The sequence below is a fragment of the Chamaea fasciata genome, unplaced genomic scaffold (genome assembly GCF_029207755.1).
Source record: "Chamaea fasciata isolate MVZ Bird 193981 ecotype frontalis unplaced genomic scaffold, bChaFas1.0.hap1 SCAF_12, whole genome shotgun sequence".
Taxonomy (NCBI): Eukaryota; Metazoa; Chordata; class Aves; order Passeriformes; family Sylviidae; genus Chamaea; species Chamaea fasciata.
In genome coordinates this window covers 19,613,923-19,635,224 of record NW_027094097.1, presented here as the reverse complement: position 1 = coordinate 19,635,224, position 21,302 = coordinate 19,613,923, and the positions used below count along the sequence as shown (strand labels likewise).

At 47.7% G+C, this 21,302-nt stretch overlaps 3 protein-coding genes across 3 annotated transcripts in view; all 3 read right to left on the bottom strand.

Moving 5' to 3' along the window:
- The window catches only part of LOC136296087 (hydrocephalus-inducing protein-like), a 73,148-nt gene extending 67,516 nt beyond the window's left edge, over nt 1–5,632 (bottom strand). The window contains exons 1-3 of the mRNA XM_066194910.1: nt 5,577–5,632; nt 4,674–4,788; nt 1,333–1,452 (exon numbers count right to left, since the gene is read on the bottom strand). Coding sequence (XP_066051007.1) covers nt 1,333–1,452; nt 4,674–4,788; nt 5,577–5,632 — 291 coding nt within the window. The remainder of the gene's footprint in view (nt 1–1,332; nt 1,453–4,673; nt 4,789–5,576) is intronic.
- Nucleotides 5,633–7,070: 1,438 nt separating this feature from the next.
- On the bottom strand, nt 7,071–13,241 carry LOC136296086 (hypoxanthine-guanine phosphoribosyltransferase-like). Its single transcript, XM_066194909.1, has 10 exons — nt 13,113–13,241; nt 12,633–12,745; nt 11,776–11,904; nt 11,167–11,350; nt 10,763–10,825; nt 10,203–10,220; nt 9,924–10,006; nt 8,881–8,927; nt 8,124–8,200; nt 7,071–7,210 (listed from the first exon to the last, which is right to left on the bottom strand). The coding sequence occupies exons 1-10, from the start codon at nt 13,239–13,241 to the stop codon at nt 7,163–7,165; spliced, it is 891 nt and encodes a 296-aa protein (XP_066051006.1). The 3' UTR covers nt 7,071–7,162.
- A 4,181-nt stretch (nt 13,242–17,422) lies between these two features.
- The window catches only part of LOC136296085 (hydrocephalus-inducing protein homolog), a 72,697-nt gene continuing 68,817 nt past the window's right edge, over nt 17,423–21,302 (bottom strand). Inside the window, exons 65-69 of the mRNA XM_066194908.1 lie at nt 20,309–20,469; nt 19,701–19,801; nt 18,960–19,121; nt 18,416–18,638; nt 17,423–17,628 (exon numbers count right to left, since the gene is read on the bottom strand). Of these exons, the coding sequence (XP_066051005.1) occupies nt 17,466–17,628; nt 18,416–18,638; nt 18,960–19,121; nt 19,701–19,801; nt 20,309–20,469 (810 nt within the window). The 3' untranslated portion in view covers nt 17,423–17,465. The remainder of the gene's footprint in view (nt 17,629–18,415; nt 18,639–18,959; nt 19,122–19,700; nt 19,802–20,308; nt 20,470–21,302) is intronic.

The window sequence follows — 21,302 nt, the reverse complement described above, 5'->3', positions numbered from 1 at the left end:
TCCTGGAGAAACGTTGTAATTCTTTAGGGGAATGGTCTCTCGCCAAAAGGCCTTCGAGAATTTCCTCCCTACATGTCCACACCTAATTGGCTGAATGCCAGGACCCTCCCAAAATAGGAGACTAGATAAGACCCCTGGATTTCTTTGTTCTCTCTCTTTCGGCCCCTGGACCCCTTTGAGGAATAATCTGGGGGTAAGAGCCTCTTTTGAAATCTTTTGTCCTGTCCCTTTGGAGATATTCCTCCAAAGCCTCTCCAGAGCTAGCCCTGGCGGGGGGGGACTGCGGGGGCAATATTTCAAAACATGACCAGCACTGACTCACAGTGTGGTTTCAGTATTAAAAGCCAACCTTGGCTCTCCAGGGGTTCTTGCTGCCTGTGCAGGCAAGCTGGGCTGCTGGGCATTCCCGCTTGCAGCCAGCAGGCCAAGTTCTGCTCTCTGGGATACACAGACACAGCAAACATGCATTTTCAACACATACATATCAACCCCTGAGCACCAAAATGCTCTCAAAAAGTCCAAACCAGATGATTTTGACTCCCTCCTGTCTCTTCCCACCAGCCCACTCTTGGCACAAGCCTCATTTAAGAAAATGTTTCCCTGACAGAAATTCAAATGGTCTCAGTTTTCCCCTTTACAGTCCAACACAACTGCTGACATTTTTCAACTTTTTCCCTCTCAACTCTCTTGGGAAACTGCCAAACAGGAGCACATGGCTTTGGATGTGCTGTGGTTCTCCAAAGGGAAAGCAGAGCACCATGTTGCTTTTGGAAAACCTGAGCAGAGCTGGATGAAGCTTAGCAGGAGCCTGAAGTGGCACCTAAAGGCCTCCTACTGCTTCTGCTACATCACTCTGATTCCAGGGCTGTTTCAGAACATTTCCTGCCGTGCTAATGCCACTAATGATAGTGATTCCAGCAGAAAGCGTAGAAGACTCAGCCCCTGAGCTTCGACTCTGAGCTGCACAAAGGGAGCCAAACAGGCTGAGAGAGGCAGAAATTCCTACCAGGAACCAAGATTAACCAAGGAGACACAAGATGTGGTATAGACTCAAGGCAAAGCATGAGAGCAGGTAAGAACTGTACAACCCTCAACATTCCTATCAATCAGAGCTTTCAAAAGAAGGAAACTCCTTTGGGATAGATACCGTCAGCCCATGGGCAAAATCAGGGGAGAATTCCCAGCACAGGAAGATTTCCACCATCTTGCAGAACAAGATGCTGAGACATTTTCTTCTGGATGTGCTGCAGCAGATAACTTGCTTTGCTGTACACTATGGGAATTACACCACTCTTCCAGCACAGTGTTAACGCTCCATGTCCCAGCACTTACCTCGCCCTTATTCATGAGAGACACCACCATTTCATAGACCTCATGAACGACGAAGTTCCGAAATACCACCTCTGGTGGGGAAACGCTAAACGAGCTCTTTTTCCGGGGAGTTGATGACAACTGGAGAGGCAAGAGAGAGCAGGGAGACGTTCAGCTGCTGGGAGGAAGGTTCATGAAGGAGAATCTTACACTGATCCCCACTGAAGTACAGACTCATGGCGAGCACCTCTGCCCAGGCCACACTAGGGAAACAGTAGCTCACCCACCTCTGCTCTCAGCTGATCAAGAGCTGCAGGGCCACACAGAGCAGGCTCGAGCCAAGCTGCTCTTTTGGCACCCATTTCTCCGGGTTTCCTTCTCCAGAATGCCAGGCAGCACTTACCTTGAGGACTGCCCTGTGCCCATGAGGTCACAGAGCTCTGGGGCACTGACTGAGGACTCATGGAGTAAGTAAAACCCATAAATTTACATCAGACTCCATGGGAAACAATTTTGGGATGTCCGTTATTCTGAGACAGGGAAACTGAGGCCCACACAACTGCAAATATCTTTTTTCATCTAGAACTTAGACATTAGTAAGAAGAGAACAGTACCAGAGGAGGTGTGAGAGATGAGGCGATATTTTGCTGAACAATGTCAAAAGGTTATTAAGTTAAAGAATGAAAGTTGTTGGTTCTGTGTGTTGTTTGTGGTTTGGATTTTTTCAGGTTGGTTTGTTGCGTGCTGCTGTGAGCTGGGAGAAGGACGTGGCTGAAGACCTGACCAAAAGGAAGTAGGATGAGAGGGGAGGGGACAGAAAAGTTGGTGATGAGAGGGGAGGGGACAGAAAAGTTGGTGGTCAGAGAGAATGGAAGTTCCTGAGTACTGTCCAACGGGAAAGGGGCCGGGGACCGCCCCAGGCAGGTATAAAGGGTATAGAAAGATTGCCATTTTGCTGGAGGGTGTCTTTGTTTGTCTCCAGGGGAGACGGAGACACGCCCAGCTCAGTTGAATCGTTACTAATAAACAGTTTTCTTTTGCTTGGATGATTTTGTCCCCGTTAATTGTATTTAAAAGTTAGTGCATTGCTAGCAGAGGTAAAGGCAAAAGTAAAGTAACACAGAAGTTAGGAAAAAGACAAATGAGGTGATCGCTGAATGAGGATAACGTTCAGTTCTTTTCTCAGCAAGTTGGTATCTCCTTTTTAAATGGGTGCTTTCTTGTAATCTGTTATTGCTATCTTATTTAATACCATTGGAGAGCACGTCTGGAATGACACAACAGCAACAAATGCTTCTGGAGCAGAGACATTGCTTTGAGAAAACTCTCCCCTGCTTTGTCTGCCCTCTCCAGACACACTGCTGTCACTCCAGAGACACAAGCAGGAATCCTCCGTGACTTGACAGGAGGCACACTCTGCCCAAGGGAGTGGCTGCAGCACGCTGTCCCCTTAGTCGTGCCCTTCTCTGAGGTGTTCCCAATCCCCCCTCTCCAGGGCGATCCTTAACCACTTTGTTACACATCTCATGCTGCCAATTTCCTGCTCAACTGCCCACCTCGGTCACCTACCCGTTTGGAGTGGGCTTTATACTGAGCCAGCCCTGCAAGAAAAGCAGCTTTAAACACACCTCTAAGCAGGCACTGATCCAGATAAAGCACATCCATTCCCCTCTGCCCAGGGTGAGTCCCCTGTACATCTGGCAGCGTGCAAAATCTAACACCACGTCAGGGTTCCAACCCAAAGCATGAATGCAATGAGTTTTGTTAAATCTGAAGTAATTACTGCAGCTCCTCGGCCTTCAAAGGCCAATGCTGCCACTGCGGAGGGAATCCTATGACCCCAAGCATTTGCTGGTGACCGCACCTAAGCAAGAGGCGGCTGTTTCAGCAGGAGAATGGCAAATGGCAATTTTGTGCCTTTGCGTCCCCAGCCTTCCCCCCCTTGTTTTAGCAATGGCAGCTACACTCCAGCAAAGCCCAGCAGCTTCAGCAGAGGTTATTTGTGTTGGCTTAGTGCAGATCAGGACTCCAAGTCCACCACAAGAAGCAGTTTGCAATGACAGGACCTGGACACTGAGATGTTTTGCTGGAGGCAAGCCTGTCACAAGCACACATCCTCTTCAAACTTCACATCAAACAGAAAGAAAAAGAGCAGGAAAAGGCTACCTTTTGACGACTCAGTCTCAGGACTTGAAATGGGCTAATGCTGGGCAGAATACGCCTCCCAGTACTGGCCTGAACCTTCTCCCTCAGGAACGTAGATGGAAGCAGCTGAAAGGCAAAAAAAAACGCAGCAAGAGCCTCAGAGATGCCACTGTTCATATAGGCTTTCTCTTGAACAAGAGGCACTGGTGAATAATTTGTGATCACATAGTCTAGGACAGTCCTGGAAGCCCTGGAAGTTACTTGCTGAAATACTTAGCATCAGTAAATTAATAACACAGAGTAAAATATACATACTCCAACCCCATGGCTCTGTCCCATTAGCTTCTCCATGATTTGATGTGACTTGTTTGGGGATTTCTGCTCTTTGGGCATTTTTTTCCTCTTTAGTTTTATTGGATTGAGGCAGTGACCTTTTCAGAGAGTGGGGTGGAGCTCTCAGCACTCCCCTAACTCCATTCCTGCACAACACTCAAAACTCACAGCAAGGAGATAGCACTGCTGGGCGAGTCCAAGAGACGCAAGAAAGCAAAGTTGTACCAAGAGTGAGGTGCACAGGAATGTGTCCAAGTTTTAGTTCTCTCCGTTAATTGGCTTTAGTTTTCTCTGCCTGGGCTCACAGATCCCTCCGCAGAAGAAAACAGAGGGATCTCCTTGACAGAGCCTCAGCCGTGGGGTATCTTCAGTCAAGTGAGCTCCTGACACAGCCAAGGCACCATTGCAGCCCTGACTCTGCTGCCTGCAGGGCTGGATCTGTGCCCCACACAGGAGAGGAGAGGGAACAGCTGGTTTGGAACCTCTTCAGGCTGGGACCAGCCGCGTCTCTCAAGGCTTTGGGCAGAGTTTGAGCTTCCCCCCCACATGCCCAAGGGCAGGCTGGTCAGAGCAGCACTGGTGAGTGTCCACCTGACAGAAGGAATGACTGTGACCAAGGGGAGGGAAAGGAGCAGGTGCTCAGGGCTTCAGCTTCACAGAGGTTTAACTTGGCTCCGGTGGCAGAGCCAGGCAAGCTGGACTGTCCCTGAAGCAACACACGGTGTTCCCTACTGCACCAGGACAGCCCCACCAAGAGGAGCACGGCACAGAGAGGTGGGGACGGGGTCTGCAGCTGGACAGTGCTGCTGGACAACGGGCAGGGCAGGGAGAGGAGGGACACCAGGGGAGTTTCCAGCCTTAGCACAGCCCCAGTGGGTACTCACTTTAACAGACGCCAGTTTTTCTCTTAACAAAGAACGAGGTGGTGGTGGTGGTGGTGTCTTCTTCGAGAATCCAGAAGCCATTTTGAAGGGAGGATGTCGTAGATAAGCGACAATGCTTCACCTGGAAGGAGCAACAATGAAAGTCCGAAAATGCATACCCCAATTCATGGCAGACTCAAGGGATATACTGGTGCTAAAAATTTTACATTACTTAAAGGTAGCTAAGTGCTTGTTTGGCACAAGTAGCTAGTATTGTTAGACCTCTAGTGGGACTGTATTTGAGGACTATATGGCTATGTTGTGCACTTCAAAGATGGATCATACTGAAACCTGGAGCCAAGAATCTGAACATTAATGATAGATAGAACAAAGCTGTAGCTTAAATATTACTTAAAAACAGCTCAAGTGGACCTCCTCTTCTTTAGGCTGAAGAACCCCTGCTCTCTCAGCTGCTCCTCACAGGACTTGTGAGAGACTGGAATGTCATGGCTAATGGCTGAAATAGTGTCATAAAGGAATTTTTGCCCTTTGTGACAAAGCTGTATAAAGAAGCTGCGAGCACCAAAGCCCACCCTTGCTTGAAAATGCTTCCTGAGTGGAACTTTGGACGGTGAGTTAAGCCACCTAAGGGAAACTGAGACAAGATAAAGGTGACACTATTGTCCCACTACCTCAGGTCTGGGGAGGAGTAAACAAGGCTCAGGGAGAAACATGTATCCACAACAAAACCAAACCCAGCAGCTGTCCTGAAAATCAGCTCTGTCTGGGGAAGTCATAGCCACAGACTCATCTGCTGAGGCCAGGCTTGCACACAAACCTCCCATCAACAGAGAGGGAAGGAGGAAATTTTGGGGGTGTGGTGTAACCTCTGCTCAGAGGCAGTGGACACCCATCCTCCCTCACACAAACGGGCTCAGCTCTAGAACCCCCACTCCCAGAAGGCCACATCCAAGGGACATTGCCGTGAGGGGCAGCTGAGGGGGTGTCACAACCCATCAAAGACCTCCAAAGTGCCCCCAGACCCACGCCTGAGGCCTTGCACCAGGTGACTGCACGGGATGCAAAGTAACAGACCTGAAAATCCAGAACCCAATTCATGGCAGACTCCAAGGATATGCTGGTGCTAAAGGTTTTATATGAGTTGAAAGTAGCAAGAGACAGAGTCAAACTTGCCCTGCCCCAGGGAGGTACCTGGGCAGTCCCACCTTGCCCAAATCTGTACGAATCCATTGGACTCTTATGTTTTGTCACACCTCAGCACAGAGAAGACTAGAAGAGGATTTAATGGTATGCCGATGGGTTCCATGGAATGGTGATATTTTCCACCTTAATCAGTCTCTGTCACTCTCTTTCTGTCCCTCTCCCCAACCCCCCTCCTCCCCTTTTCTATTTCTTTCTCTCTCTCTTCCTCACATTTGCTGTTACATTAAATCCAGACTATTGATTTTGGCATATGGTCTCGTTTGCACCTGAATTCAGATGCATTTTCCTAATAATGTTAACAACCAGATCATAACAATCCACTGAAACTTGAACAGAACTCATTCACCTTTAAGCAGTTTAAGTAATCACTACAGGAAAAAATGTATAGACTAGTGTATTTAGGAGATGTTGCATTTCTTCAGTAAAAAGAGAGCACAATCATTGCACCATATATTGTTCACCCACTCGGCTGTACGTGCCACCGAACTGCTACACCAGAAGACTGGCATTATCACATCCTGTATTTCCCTTTGGCATTCTTTTTCAGAGCACAGATGCGACAAAACCAAAAGCCTCAACTTTAGTCAGTCTTTACCTTCAAAGGCAATTCAGGACTCGCTCGCAGAGACAAAGTCCCCGCGAGTTCAGGACTCGCTCGCAGAGACAGAGTCCCCGCGAGTTCAGGACTCGCTCGCAGAGACAGAGTCCCCGCGAGTTCAGGACTCGCTCGCAGAAACCAATGTTCCGCCGACAATTCACCCGGCAAATCGCCCAGTGAAGCCGCCCGCAGGCGCCCAGGCTGCAGCGCCCAGTGCGGAGCGCGCCGTGAGGCAACTGAGGGCGCACGGCGGCCACAGCCGTGGTTACCTTCGCGGCTCCCGGGCAACCGCGGCGACGATTGTGACGGCCGCGCCGGGCCGAAAAGGGGCGCCGGGCGGACCTCGTTCCCGCCTCGGCCCCCGCCTGCTGCAGCCTTCCTCGGTTCCCCCTCGGGCCCCGGCAGGAGCGGCAGGAATCCGCCCCGGGGCCCGGAACGGGACGGGCGCGGCGCCAGAGGCTCGCAGCCAGCTCCGAGCTGCTCCCTCACAGCGGGAAAAACGCGGGAACTCAACAGTCCGTGTGCAGCGCAGAGTGCAAGTGGGAATCGGAGAGCTGCAGGTCCTGGGCGCTAACATTTGGCTTCTCGTCCTTCGTAGGGACACGCAAGCAGCGGAAGTGATTTCCTGGTGTAATGGTTTAGCACCTAAGCAGCAGCCAGGAATTAGTGCTCCAGAAGACTGACGTTATCACATCCTGTATTTCTCTTTGGCCTTCTCTTTCAGAATACAGATGTGCTAAAAGAAGAAGTACAATATTTATCAACCCCTATCTTCGAATGACGTGCGAGACTGATTTTCAGCTGTATTCCCAGCATTGTAATAAAAACACACTAGAACCGTAATTGTTGCAAGTTCCCTACTTGCAGTAAACTCGAGGTTTTAATATTCTTTCCAAGCTTATCTGTAATATATAGGTTTATATATTTGAAAGAACTTCGGTTTGTTAAATTACTGCACACTACTTCATGCTGCTGAACAATAGCACAGATTGTTTGTGTCTTCAGCAGAACTGGTTTGTCTTAGTAAAAAGACTTAGAAGTGAAAAACTTTCCGAGTTACCCGGAATTAAGAGAGTACTTTTGAAAACAAAGGAGGGAAGAAAAGATCAACCCTATTAGTTTACGGTGTTTCCAAGTCTACTACTCTGTACAGCCTAAGGAAGCTCTAAAGGAATAAGGGAAGAGAGATCTCACAGACACGTTATCCAAAGGTGTATGGAAAACCTTCGCACGGAGTCCCTGACCAGCCGCTTCAAAGACTCGGTGATAGAAGAGCAACAGAGGATTGAACAAAGGCAGACAAATTTCCAATTCAAGTCAAATTACAAGTTATTTTATTTTCAGCTGGGGCTGCAGACTGCATGCTGTTCACTATCCTGGGGGTTCAGAAGGTCCTGCAGCATGGCTGAGCCATGAGACTTGTGGACTAGAATTATAAAAAGGTGAAGCCAGACATTTCTTATGCACCTCCATTGCATTACCAACTCGGCACCTTAAAAATGGCTTTGCTCTTTTAATGGAAGTTTCTAGCTGGAATTGAAGGGTTTTTAATTGTTGAGAAGCTCTCAGTAGAAACAAATATTTTTGCTGGGTACCCGTGGTGGGTAGGTGCCTGATAGCTGGCGGTGGAGTCATGTGCATGTACTTACATTTAGATCTCTGAAGTATTCATTATAGTCAAGAGCATATCCAACCACAAATTTATCTGGAATTTCAAAGCCTACATCTGTAAGAAAACACAGTTCTTTTTATATCTGTGGTGTAAGTAGCTTTTAAGTGCAGAGTTTGTATTCAACACATACTTGAGCAAAGAGTAATTGGCATCATCTCTTTCGGGGTGCTTCCTTAAGAATCTGAGCTGTAAATTGATGACACAGGTTAGAATCTAAACCATTCCCATCAGTCAGTTTATAATTAAGGTATTAAGAGAATGATTTTTATTAATAAAATAATTGTTTAAAACCTAGTTATGCGTTAGTCCTGGGAGAGGAGACAAGGAATGAGATTTCACTTGAGTGAAAGTAGATGAAATGTGATTCAGTAGGACTTTCCAGTTTGGAAACACGGCAAGTTTAATAATGCAGAGTCAAAACAAATGTCCTCTAGGGTCAAAGCAAAGCAAAGCAAAGCAGTTAAGGTTTGATTCTGTTTCTACTATCAAATAGTTCAATTTGTGTATCAAATAGCTAAACCTGCACTCAGGCCAAGCAGGGAAAAAATGTGGTCATGAGGTCTCGGGATGGCATAGCTGGTCATTACTTCACAAGTTTTGTGTAGTTTTTCCCCATTTCTCTTGGCCTTCATGAAACTTATGTGCCAGTCATCAGATGTGCTGCCTGAAGTGAAACTGTAAGACTGTGTTTTGGAAAATACAGAAAAAAAGTACCAGAAAAACACCATACTTACAGTCTGGTCTGTAACCTGGACTCTGACATGTCCTTTTAATGAGCAGGCTGTAAGGCAGAGCAGAGACAGTTGGTTTTTAAATTATGTCTTACTCTAAGCTGTAAACTTCCTTCTCCCACACCTCCCCATAAGCTTCTAAAATCATGCACTTCAAACAGTGAGAGTATTGCACAGAAAAAGCAGTGGTCAGCCTCGTAGTGGAGGGAGAAGCAAAGGCTCTGATCTAGGTTCATTCTCCGTGTTCAAGTGGCTCTACTTTGTATTCAGTTCCCTTCGATCCTGTGTCTCGGATCATTGCCCTTCCATGTAGCAATGCCTCAGGACACTAGAATAGCACAGAGGGGGAAGCATGTCCAAGTGGCTGGTAGCAATTTTAGTGGGGAGGGAGGGAGGAAAGGACAATGTCTTCTGCAATATTCATATCTATTCTTGGTTTGCCTGTGCACTTCAGAAGAAACTGAGAACCTCCGGGACAGTCACTAGAAGGACTGTGTGAATAACTGGTGCATAAAGCAACTGTTTTAATAAAGCATTGTGGTTACTTGACAGGCACAGGGATATTCCACAAAATTTCCTTTTAGAGATCTACCAAAAGCAGATTTAGAATGCTACTTGAAGTCATCTTCCAAGTGCTGACAGACTCTTAGATTCTGGTAACTTCTACGGTTGAGAATATTAACAAACATTCTGAGTGTTGTCATTCTAGTATTGAGGCAACTGAGGTGGTGTTAGAAAACCTATGGAAAGAGATGAATTTCCTTCAAACATAAAATAAGAAACAGGGAATCCATGAGACTTTATGGACTACACAGAAAGAGCCATAAAACCTTATTTTATTCATTTGAGCAGTGAAGATGGTAGTGCACGGGTAAATTTCCCAGTCTCTTTAAGAAACACTTAATATTTCAGCAGCTGGATGAGGATTACTTCCTGCATTTATTTCCTTTCACCCCAAACTTCAAGCCAAACAAGCACCTGTCAGCATACACTGACGATTCACCCAAATGATTTGAATATGTCAGTTAGTAGCTATATCCTTGTACCTTACAACTTTAACCATCCTGGGTTTCTTGTCTTTTATTTTTGACACCAGTGCTTTCATTGTTCTACCAGTCTCAATAATGTCCTGAAAGAGATAAAAAAATAAATTATCCTTCAAGTTTGAAAGGAAAACCAGACTGTCAGTAGACTAAATTAGAGCATACCAACCCGGCAGCACAGTAGCATAATTAATTATTATGTTACATGTAATATGTATTAATTTGAAAAGAAGGGAGAAAAAAAATCCATGTCATTCCACCCCTCCTTCAGTCATTACTTACCTCTACGACTAACACATTCTGGAAGACATTATATAGGAAGAGAAGGGAAAGAAGAGAAAAGATTTAAATGGCAATTTCCAGCAAATTCTACAGCCAAAAAAAGCACACTAAAACCCTCAGTTACAAGGAAGTTGCGCTGGTTTTCAAAGGAGGTCGACATTTGAACTACTGACTTGACTCTGGTGATTTCTGAAGAGTCGAAATTTCTGTATTTATGAAAGCTTAAAATATGGTGATACAGCACCTATGTCAGGTCTAGATATCGCTCTATGTATAGCACTAGTATTGTAGAGCCACACGGAACCAGTCAATTCAGCATGGTTCCTTCCTGGGGGTTCTGGGATGAAATGGGGAATAGGATCTTGGGAGCACTCATTACTGATCACTTCAAGTTTCCGTTGAGATCAGTGGGAATTATTCACTGTTTCAAAGCCCAGCATTTTAAATCAGTGTTAGGTGGCTGGAAGTATGCAGTACCAAAATATTAATAAAGATGGATTTCCTGGAAAATACACAAGAACAGTTGTTTCCCTTTAAAAGACAAAGATACTAATTCATACCTTCCCATTTAGTGTAGACAGTTCCTCTCCAACAAAACTGATTTTTTCTGCAGGTGAATCATTCTAGAAGGACAAAGAAGAGATGGAAGTCACATAAACATGCCCAACAGTGTTATCCTGTATTTGTTTGAAAGGTGTGCTGCTCTTGCTATTTTGCAAGAGGAGGGAGTTTGAGATCTGCCCCTGCCTTCGTCATGTTGAGTGTTCTGCTCTACGTTTATTCCAGTGAAGGTATAATCTCCGCCCTTTAGGGCAGATCAGTAAATCAGTTCCTTTTTAGTAGGTAATTTGAACAGAATGTATACATGAACTCAATTTTTGTGGGGTTCTCATGCGAAGTACCACTATTTAGAATGCCAGTCTATGGAGAGAATCAATTTTCCAAAGAAAAGAAAGCTGCTTACACAGTAGCTTTTTATTCTGACAAAATCCACGGTAACAGGCACAGACTTGTCACCATTTTGATTTAGTGCTTTTATATGATCCAGCAAATCAGCAAAGAATTTGTAGCCTCCTTTAAGGACACAGAGTGCAACAATGTGGTGACTTCCCATGTCTTGCAGGATATCTCTAGCCAAACGTTCTGTCCTGTGAAGAAAAAAAAAAAAAAAAAGTGTTCTGTATATCATAGTTGTTTGTCCATATATTAAGCAATGTTCAAGTAAAAATTCTGATCTTGCTGTTAGGTTTCTATAACTAGCAGAGTGTGACCACAGAATGTCGTAGGAAAGTTAGTTATGTATTTGCACAGCACAAGCTGATTTAATCCAGAAACCTCAATATTGCAGGATAGGTGGGCTTAAAGATCTTTGAGGGAACATGGAAGGTTAACTGGGCTTGTAGAGGAATCCTCTCCATAAACCCCCTCTCGTACTAGACTTTAGGACAGAAGGGTTGGGGCTGCAGGGTTTCCATGTTTCTCATGGGCTGCACAGGGCAGGACCTCAGTCTTTTCTTTTGGAGAGACAAAAATTGGCACCACTGTCCCTATTCTTTTCTGTTTACCCTCATACCTGTCCAGGATGAGACCATGAGGAATGAAGACTCTCTCTAAATCTTCTTCGTAATGCTTAGGAATGCAAAACAGATTTTTGTTGTAGCCACTTTCCTCATCTCTTATCTGCAAAGAAAATTCAAGTAGTCTAAAACCAGCAACAAAGCCATACAAGAAAAAGCTTTCAGTCTCTGATAGCGCGAAGAAAAAAATCCTCCTCCCCGATATTATGTCAAAATAAAAACATTTCTGAGAATTTTTAATCTTTCTACTAGAACAATTCACAATCTGATAATTCAGGAGCTGGTGGCTGAGTTGTGAATGGATAACAAATACTTTGCCCCAGTCATTATGAAATAAATTCTTGGCCATGGTCAACTCATTAAAAAAGCCACCCAAAACAGTTACAACCTCCCCTCTTGCTCCATTTGCCCTTCTTGCAGAGCTCAGTAGCTTGCTCGTGTGGTAGACTGTCGCCAGTAGGGACACGAAAGAACCACACTCACCCGACAGGTTGAAGTGAGCAAAGAAAAAAGGGCCGTTTATTGTCGTTTTTGGGTTTAAATAGGATTTGGAGATTTGTCCAGGATTGGAGGACAAAGGGGACACCCCTCTGACCCCAATGGTCATCTCAGAAGTCCATCACATATTGGTATGTGAAAACAATCTACTTGTTTATGTTACATCCGTGAGAAACTCCACTAGAAATATGTAAACAGTCATCAGAAGGCTGAAAATCAGGGCGACATCTCACCCTTTTTGTGTTAGAAAAAGGAAAAGAAAAATGTACAATGTTCAGTCTCTGCCTTTGGAAGGACCATCAGAGTGAACACTCGCATCGTCTGTATCGGAGTCATCACTCAATGGTTCATCCACTTGCTGTCTTTCATTTTGGTCACCGTGTCCGGCTTGCCTGTCGGTCGGATTCTGCCTTTGAGGTCGCAGGTCCGGACGAACACACTTCGTAGGTACCCAGCGTACTCCGGTATCTGTGGGTACACACGCATACCCACGCCCCGAAGCGATAGGGCCATAGGGACCTTCCCACTGCTTAGTGACTAAATGTCGCACCCAAACTTTCGCCCGAGGCTGATGCGTCCCGTCCGATGCCTGCAACGAGAGGTGATGGTTCACCATAATAGGGTTGTTAGAATTCTGTGGCACCGTAAGGTGATTGATAGTGTACAAAGCCTTTGCCAGCCGACTGTGCGGGGTCTCACCCTGCATTAACCGTTTTTGTTTTGGAAGAACCCGCTTCAGAGTACCATGAGCGTGTTCTACAATTGCTTGCCCACTCGGAGAATGAGGGATACCGAACTTGTGCGACGCTCCCCATAGCTGCAGGAACTGCCGCACCTTCTGCGAGGCATAAGCAGGACCACTGTTGGTCTTCACAGCAGAAGGTATGCCTAAAACGGCAAAGGCCTGCCTCCAGCGGGCAATGACATCGCGGGTCTTTTCTCCCGTGTGAGCAGAAGCCCACATTGCAGAGGAGAAAGTATCAACAGTGACATGCACATACTTGAACTGGCCAAACTCGGCAACTTGGGTAACATCCGACTGCCAAAGCTCTAAGGCCCTAAGGCCTCTGGGGTTTAGCCCTGCCGGTAAAGGCGCAGCCAGTGCATGACAGTCGTCGCATGATTCGACAATGTCGTGAGCCTCCGCTGGCGTCAACTGAAACTGCTTTTGTAAGGTATGTGCGTTCTGATGAAAAAACCCATGTGATGCCTTGGCCTGTGCGAGTGTATCAGGCTGAGGTGCTACCCGTGCAGGGTTAGCCAACTTGTCAGCCCTCGCATTACCTTCCGCGATAAATCCTGGCAGATTGGTATGGCTTCTAACACGCAGAACGTAGAATGGATGAAGCCGGGCCTGAATGGCACACCACAGGGCCTTCAGCCAACGAAATAGATCAGCATTGCTAACCTCCTTCAAAATCGAATGGCCCAAACGCTGTGCCATGTCGGCCACATAAGCGGAATCCGTGACCAAATTGAAAGGTTGCCAGGAAAACTTTTGAAATGCCATGATGGCAGCCCTCAATTCAACCGACTGGGCTGATCCATCTTCATGACCTTCCAGAACCTGCCACCCAGATCCATCCTTCCAAGTGACAACGGCCTTTCCGGTCCGTCCCGAGCCGTCAGTAAAGACAGTGGGTCCTTGCACTGGCTCCTGACTATTTTTTGGCCGCAAGGAAATTTCTGTGAAGTTTGCCACTTGCAATAGCTTCTGGCTGGGCAGATGATAAGTAATCTGCCCTGTAAAATTTTCCAGAGCGCTTTGCAGAGAAATACTGTTTGCAAAGCTCCAGTCAAATTCCAGAGCAGCTCCCAGTGGGAGAAGGCCCGTGAGGGTGCTGCATTCGCGCCCAGTCACAAAATCACAGAACATGGAAGGGACCTTCAAGATTACCTTATTCCATCGCCGTGGGGTTAGAAACGCGCTACTTTTTAGATACAACTCAATGGGGACAAATCGTCGAAATAAAACTCTTTATTAGTAACGATTCAGCTGAGCCAGGTGCGTACCTCCCTTCCCCGAGAGACGAGCACGCACACCCTCCGAGAAAATGGCTTTTTTTGATACGCTTTCTTGGCTGGAGCAGTCCCTGTCCCCTTTCCCATTGGATGGGTACTTAGAAACTTCCCTTCTCTCCTGACTGCCAACTTTTCACGGAATCACAGAATTAATTAGTTTGGGAAAGACCTGTCAGATCATCTAGTCTAACCTATGACCTAACAGCACCTTATCAACCAAACCGTGGCATGAGTGCCACGTCCAGTCTTTTTCAAACACGTCCAGGGTTGGTGACTCCACCACCTCCCTGGGCAGATGACTCCAGCGTGCAGTCACTCTTTCAGTGAAGAATTTTTTTGTAACATCTGACCTAAACTTCCCCTGGCACAGCTTAAGGCTGTGTCCTCTTGTTCTGTCAGTTGTTGTCTGGGAGAAGAGACCGACCCCTACCTGACTACAGCCACCTTTCAGGGAGTTGTAGGGAGTGAGAAGGTCACCCCTGAGTCTCCTTTTCTCCGGGCTAAACAACCCCAGCTCCCTCAGCTGCTCCTCACAGGGTTGGTGTTCCAAGCCCCTCTCCAGCCTTGTTGCCTCCTTTGGATGTGTTCAAGTGTCTCGTTGTCCTTCCTAAACTGAGGGCCCGGAACTGGACACAGCACTCAAGGCGTGGCCTCACCAGTGCCAGGTACAGGGGAAGAATGACCTCCCTGCTCCTGCTGGCCACGCCATTCCTGATCCAGGCCAGGAGCCATTGGCCTTCCTGGCCACCTGGGCACACTGCTGGCTCATGTTCAGCTGCTGTCACCAGCACCCCCAGGTCCCTTTCTGCCTGGGCACTGTCCAGTCACGGTGTCCCCAGTCTGTAGCGCTGCAGGGGGTTGATGTGGCAAACGTGCAGGACTTGGCACTTGGACTCGTTAAACTTCATGTCATTGGACTCTGCCCATCCATCCAGCCTGTCCAGGTCCCTCTGAAGAGCCCTCCTATCCTCCAGCAGATCGACATACACTCCCAGCTTGGTGTCATCTGCCAATTTACGGTCCCCTCCCTTCTCATCCTACCTGTTTTTTAATCACTTCTTCAACCCCACCCCTCTTCCAGCTCACAGCAACACTCCAGAACAAATCCAAACAATCCAAACAACAACACACAGAACCAACAACTTTCATTCTTTAATGTAATTACCTTTTGGCTTCAGCAAAATATCATCTCATCTCTCACAATCCACCCTTTCCTTTTATTATCCTTTTTTGCCAAAGCCCTTGATTTACTCATCCGGTCCGCTCAGCATAAACTGACTCCTTTTGCAAAGTAGTTATAAATAAGATTAATCAGTCTTTTATTAGGTCAGTGTTAAATCCAATCTATTTAAAAGTTCCTGAGTTGTCAGTTCACGTTGCTGTCCATAGTTCCTCCAGCTCAAGAGAAGTAAGTTGTAGATGGACTTGTGTGCAGTGCCTCCCATCAGTTCCACGGATGCTTGGATGAAGCAAACCTCAGATCGGAACTGTGGCAACAAAGATTGCCTTCCTCGGTGTCCATACCCGCTTCCTAAGTTCTGTGCACTAGAACAGCACGCTGTGGGGACATAGAGGTGAAGTGCAGAAGCCGTGACACTCCATCCAGCAATTTCCAGAGTCTTAGAACGTAATTTCCTATTTTTCTTTTGTCAAGGTCTGGTATGACTTATATTCCCAATGCTCAACACCCAAGGGATTGCAGCAAAAGTCTCTCTGGTGGCAAACACAGAGGTCAGTCCGGTCTTGCCCTTGACTGTTTACTATGAAATCATCTTTTGAAGATTAACTTTAAAGGGTCACTTCCTTGTACCACTGTCCAAGTTTGGAGAGGAGCTTCTACTGGTCCTTTGACTTGAGAGGCGTGAGACCACTCCTGTTCTGCAGTCCTGAACACTGTTTCAGTTGTTAAAAGTACCTGAAAAGGACCTTCCCGTGCTGGTGTAAAGGTAAAGAAGCAAATCTCCTGGTTTTACCTGGTGTATATGAAAATCTAGAGGTGACGTTGAGGGTAACAACCCTTTTCTTCCAAGACCCATGAGAGAAAGTTTAATTGCCTGCAAATCATTTCTGAGATATAAGTCATTAGTTTCAGCCAACCCCTCCTCCCTTCCCACCTGAGGTAACCCAAATAACGTTTCATATGGAGAAACTCCTATGTCCTTTCTTGGAGCAGTTCTGATCCGTAATAATGCTAATCTGCTTTCAAGCATTAATTTGGTACTTTGGTTCTTAAGGATAGCATTCAATCTCTCCACACATCCAGAGCTTTGAGGGTGCTACAGGGTATGACATTTCCAATTTATGTCTAATACAACACATACAGAATGAAAAATTTTTGAAGGAAAGTGTGTTTCCTTATCTGAGTCCATTCTTTCAATTATCGCATATCTGGGAATGATTTGTTCTAAAAGCTTCTTGGCCACTTTGGAGGTAGGAAAGGCTTCTACCCAGTGGGTGAGGTGATCAGCTATTACCAGAAGGTATTTCCATCTCTGTATTTTGGGCAACTCGGTGTAATCTACTGGCATATTTTGAAAGGGCCTAAGGGCTAGGGCTCTTCCCTCACTAAGGTGTTTTCTCATCTCTTTCTTATTTATCTTTTATCAAATCAAGCATTGTTCAGTCACTATTTGGCTATTGTATAGATTGCCTCACAGCAGCAGCAAGTTCTTAAGAACTGATCACACAGTGCTTGAGCTCTGCAGTGCATCCCGTGCTGCAGCTTAATTAAAATTTCTCCAGTAATTGCTTTATTTATTACTGGGCTCCCTTCCCTGCCTGGCTGTGACTGGAACGACACCAAAGGGAAAGTGTCTGCAGCAAGAGAAGGCTGTGGTTGGGTAACTGGTTCTGTTTGTTGTTGCTGCTGGTGTTGTTTGTTTCCCTTGTTATACATACTAGAAAAGAACTGTTCCTCTTTTCCCCGTATCTTTGCATGAAAGCCCCTTAATTTCAAAATTATAACAATTTGGAGGGAAGGGGGTCAAATTCTCCATTCCAGAGAGGCCCCAGACACCTGTCTTTCCAACCAAGACAAGCTGACAATTAACCATGTATTGCTAATTGTTTAATAACAATTAGTTAACGATTAGTAGAGACCATCAGCAGCAGCAGCAGACACAACGTTGGCAGCTCCTGCCAGATGCTCCAGCTGACGCAAATGCTGTCACTCAGGTGGTAAGTTCCAGTGCAACTGCTTCTGGGGTCTCTGTCCTTTCTCTTCCTGCCGTAACGCAGAGCGTTTTGGTTTATCACGACTCTTCTGCTCCCGGGCTCTGCCTTTCACAATCACCCGCACCTTCTTCTGAGTCGCCTCCAGGTTAGGGATCCTAGGAAGAAAGGGCCCGGTATCAGCCAGACGAGCATTTCCAGCACGCCACTTTTCTGTCTCCATGCAGAGCACACAGTGTTGTGTCCTCTCTCTGTGCAAGCAGCAAGCAGCAAATTAAACAACTGCTCTCGCTGCATGGAGGCTGCAGAGGTGCAAGGGCAGGGACAGGAGCAGTTAAGTGCCTGGGGACCAAATGCAACACACAGGATTCCATGTAGAGAAGCAGCCCTTGCTTGTCCCAAAAGAAGCAGAGCTCGGTCCAGGGTGCTCCCTGGGTCTCTTGTTACAGATTTTGCAACCCTCCAGGAGCTTCCTATTTCATTCAAGGTCTTTTCCCAGTGTCTCCCTACCAAGGCCAGAGGATCTTTCTGTGCTCCTGTGGGTGTGTGTGTCTGCTGCCTCTCTGGGATTGCCTGTCTCCAGGCCCCCCATCCCAGTCACAGGGACTGAAGGGAGGGTGTTAGGGGATGAACCAGGCTGCGCTGGGTGATGCCCAGCAACAGGACAAGAGGCAACGGGCAGAACCTGAACAGGAAACTCCACCTGAAGCCCAGGAAGAACTTCTTTCCTGTGCAGGTTGCCCAGAGAGGGTGTGGAGCGTCCCTCACTGGAATTACTCCAGAGCCCTCTGGACACAACCCTGTGCCATGTGCTCTGGGATGACCCTGCTTCAGCAGGGAAGCGGGAGCAGATGACCCACTGTGATCCCTTCCAACCCGCCCCAGCCAGTGATTCAGTGATACCCGTCAGCAGCATGAGTTGCCAAGCGTGTAGACGTTTCCCACCTGCACAGCATGGTGGCCGTAAACTTCCCCACGCTCTTCGGAGAGAACAGGACGTGAAAGGTCTGCTTCTCGCCAGGAGCGATGGTGCCGTGGTAGGGGTTGATGGAGAACACTGGCAGGTCATGGAGGGCATCTGGGAGGATTTCCAGGGAGGAACTGACACGCTGCAGAGGGAGGTGCTTTTGCTTTGAGTGGTGTGGCTTCTTGGAGCGGTCCTGCTGCTGCTGAGAGAGGTGCCGTTCCTTGGAGCTGCGCCGCTTCTGGGAATGCTTCTTCTGCTTTGAATCCAGCTGCTGCTCCTCAGAAAGCTGCTCCTCCTCAGAAAGCTGCTCCTCAGAAAGCTGATCCTCCTCAGAAAGCCGCTCCTCAGAAGCCTGCTCCTCCTCATAAAGCTTCGTCATGTCATTAGGGTCTATCTCCGGAAACTCTGCCTCGTCCTCATAAAACGGCTCCTCAGAAAACTCCTCCTCCTCCTCCTGGTCTGTGTAAAGGCACTCCTCCTCAGAAAGCCGCTGCTCCTCAGGCTGTTGCTGCTCCTCGGAATCCTCCTGCTGCTGCTGCTGCTGCTCAGAATCCTGCTGCTCGGCAAGCTGCTGCAGCTGCCACAGCTCAGAAGGATGGATCTCAAAAGGATGGTCCTGCTCCCACCAGAAACGACTCACCAGCTTCTTCTGATGCCTTACAGTAGCAGAAGACAGGAAGCGCCCTGCAGAGAGGAAGAGGACACCTTTCAAAGACAAAACCCTGTGTTGCCAGCAACTCTGCCTCCTGCTGCAGGTAGGCGGAAGAGAGCTGGGATGCACTTGGAGCATCTCTGGCCAAGTACTTTCAGCAGGAAATAGAGCGTCTGGGAGCAGGGTCCCTGCCTGCAGCACACACTCCCGTGCCAGAGCAGGAGAGCTGGTTTTAGACAATGACTTTGCATTTGCCCTGGAATGGGGAACTGCACACGGACAGGGGCTGTAGGGCAGCTCACGCATTACACCATTGTTTTTCCCAGTCTCAGACTTCTCTCAGAGATGACCTGATGTCCCCTTCCCAGCCCTGACCCAGGCACGTGGCTTTCCCCAGAGTCTGCCTCAGCTCCTTTGCAGAGCACAGGTGGCAGGGCGAGAACAAAAGGGGCTGAAAGACAGAGGGGGGCAAGGAGAAAACTCCAGCTGCAGCTGGGAAGATGCTGATGAAAGTGGATGTGTGGACAAGGATGAAAAAGCAAGTCATGTTTTGGAGTGAAGTGGCAGGGTGTTCTCCCCAGGCCCTCAGCTACCGAGTGAAATGCCCTTACGCATCAGAGTGGTTGAGAATGGCTTCTTCACTGCTTCACTATCTGCAGCTTCCTCCCAGGAGTATTCCAGGGCTACCTTCCCTGTGTTGTGCATCCTGAAACTGAAAAGCAAGGAGGAGGAATAAAAAAAAAGGTCCAATAAATATAAAGCAAATAGTACAGTAACATGGCCTGATGGACTCCTGGTATCAATTTCTCCTGAGGAGCATCTTCTTCCCCAGGCAACCCTGCCACGTTCCGCTGTCCTGGGTGGCCCAGAAATGTATTTCCAAGTCTGGAAGTTTAAGAGGAAAGGGCCAACATGGTGCCCAGGACATTGAAGCTGAGGGGCTTACTCTGGACTTTAGGTTTTGGTTTGACTGCAAACTTATTCTTGAGCAGATGAGGACAGGTGACAGGCAGTGAAAGCAAACCCACGGCTGTCCTCAGCAGAAGGGTGTGGCAGCACTGAACCTGTCCTGACCACCACCTCCTGCTTGGCTTTGTGTGCACGTGAATGGGCCTGTGCTGGTTTTGGCTGGGGTAGAGTTCTGGGAAGCAGGCACTGGGTCAGCCCTGGGCAAAGGCAGCTCCCGCTCACAGGGCCCTGCCTGGCCTCCAGCACTCACGTGGCTCTCCTTGTCTGGAAGGGCAAGGTATCCTTGAGCTGGACCACAGTCGTGTTCAGTTTTAACTGGCTGTAGGCAACAACGGCGCTGAGGTACAGCTCGGCCTCCTGGCTGCTGTCCTCCAGCACAGCGTGAGCTGGTTCTGGGACTCTCTTGACCACCTGCAAACAGAGGAGGGAGGAATCACTGAGCAGAGCCCACAAAGTCAGGCTGAGAAGGGAGTCTTTTGGCCTCCGGGATCAGCCTCATAGAGGGACTGGAAAGGACCGTTCACTTTCACTTCCCTGCAAAGATGACAAAATAGAGACTGCTCTGCTACGGTAGTTGTTTCTACCCACTGATCAAAGCAGTCACTACTACAGCTGTTAATATACCCATGGCAACTTGTGGAGTCCCTCGTGCCATTAAAGGAATTTCCAACTGCCCTGCCCTGGAAAAGCTAGGATTAAAAATACCCCAGGTGTAAAAAAAGGCTTCTCCCCCGTGGCTCCTTGCAAACATTGTGCAATCTGCTCTTGGGGTTTTGCAAGTCCATCACTCCTCCCATGGTATCCCCTCTTCCTATTTCCCCATTGGCTATGGGGCCTGGTGTCCTGTTCCTCTCTTCCCTACGGTCACTTGCCCTCTGCCCTGTCCCCGGGACCACCCATGAACATGAGACCCTACAGAACCGAGGAAAACCACATGGTCACTCTCTTTCTGGCCTCTGATTCACCTTCAGCACACGGAATAAACACTTGCTGGAAATTTATCTGGGGCTGGGAGCCTTCTGCCTCTCTTGCTGAGCTAGCCTGGTAACGTGGGTGGTTATGTGAGCTTGAATTGCTGCCTGAATACTTCTCAAGCAGTTTCTCTACGGAGAGGCTGACTGGGATTTAGAAAGGCTCTAAGTGCACTCCTAAAAGGACGCACTGCTACAGAGACTATAGCTGCGTTCCAGTGCCTGTACATCAACCTTGTAGAGGGACTGGCTTTTTTCCTGGTCCCCTATAAA

What these genes read in the sequence shown, in the direction of transcription:
- LOC136296086 (XM_066194909.1), bottom strand. Translation starts at nt 13,241, where the DNA reads ATGTGGGCTTCTGCTCACACGGGAGAAAAGACCCGCGATGTCATTGCC. An exon ending in TCAGAATAAAAAGCTACTGT is followed by an intron (nt 10,826 to 11,166) that starts GTAAGCAGCTTT and finishes TTGTCCTTCTAG; the next exon opens with AATGATTCACCTGCAGAAAA. An exon ending in AGGATGGTTAAAGTTGTAAG is followed by an intron (nt 8,928 to 9,923) that starts GTACAAGGATAT and finishes TCTGCCTTACAG; the next exon opens with CCTGCTCATTAAAAGGACAT.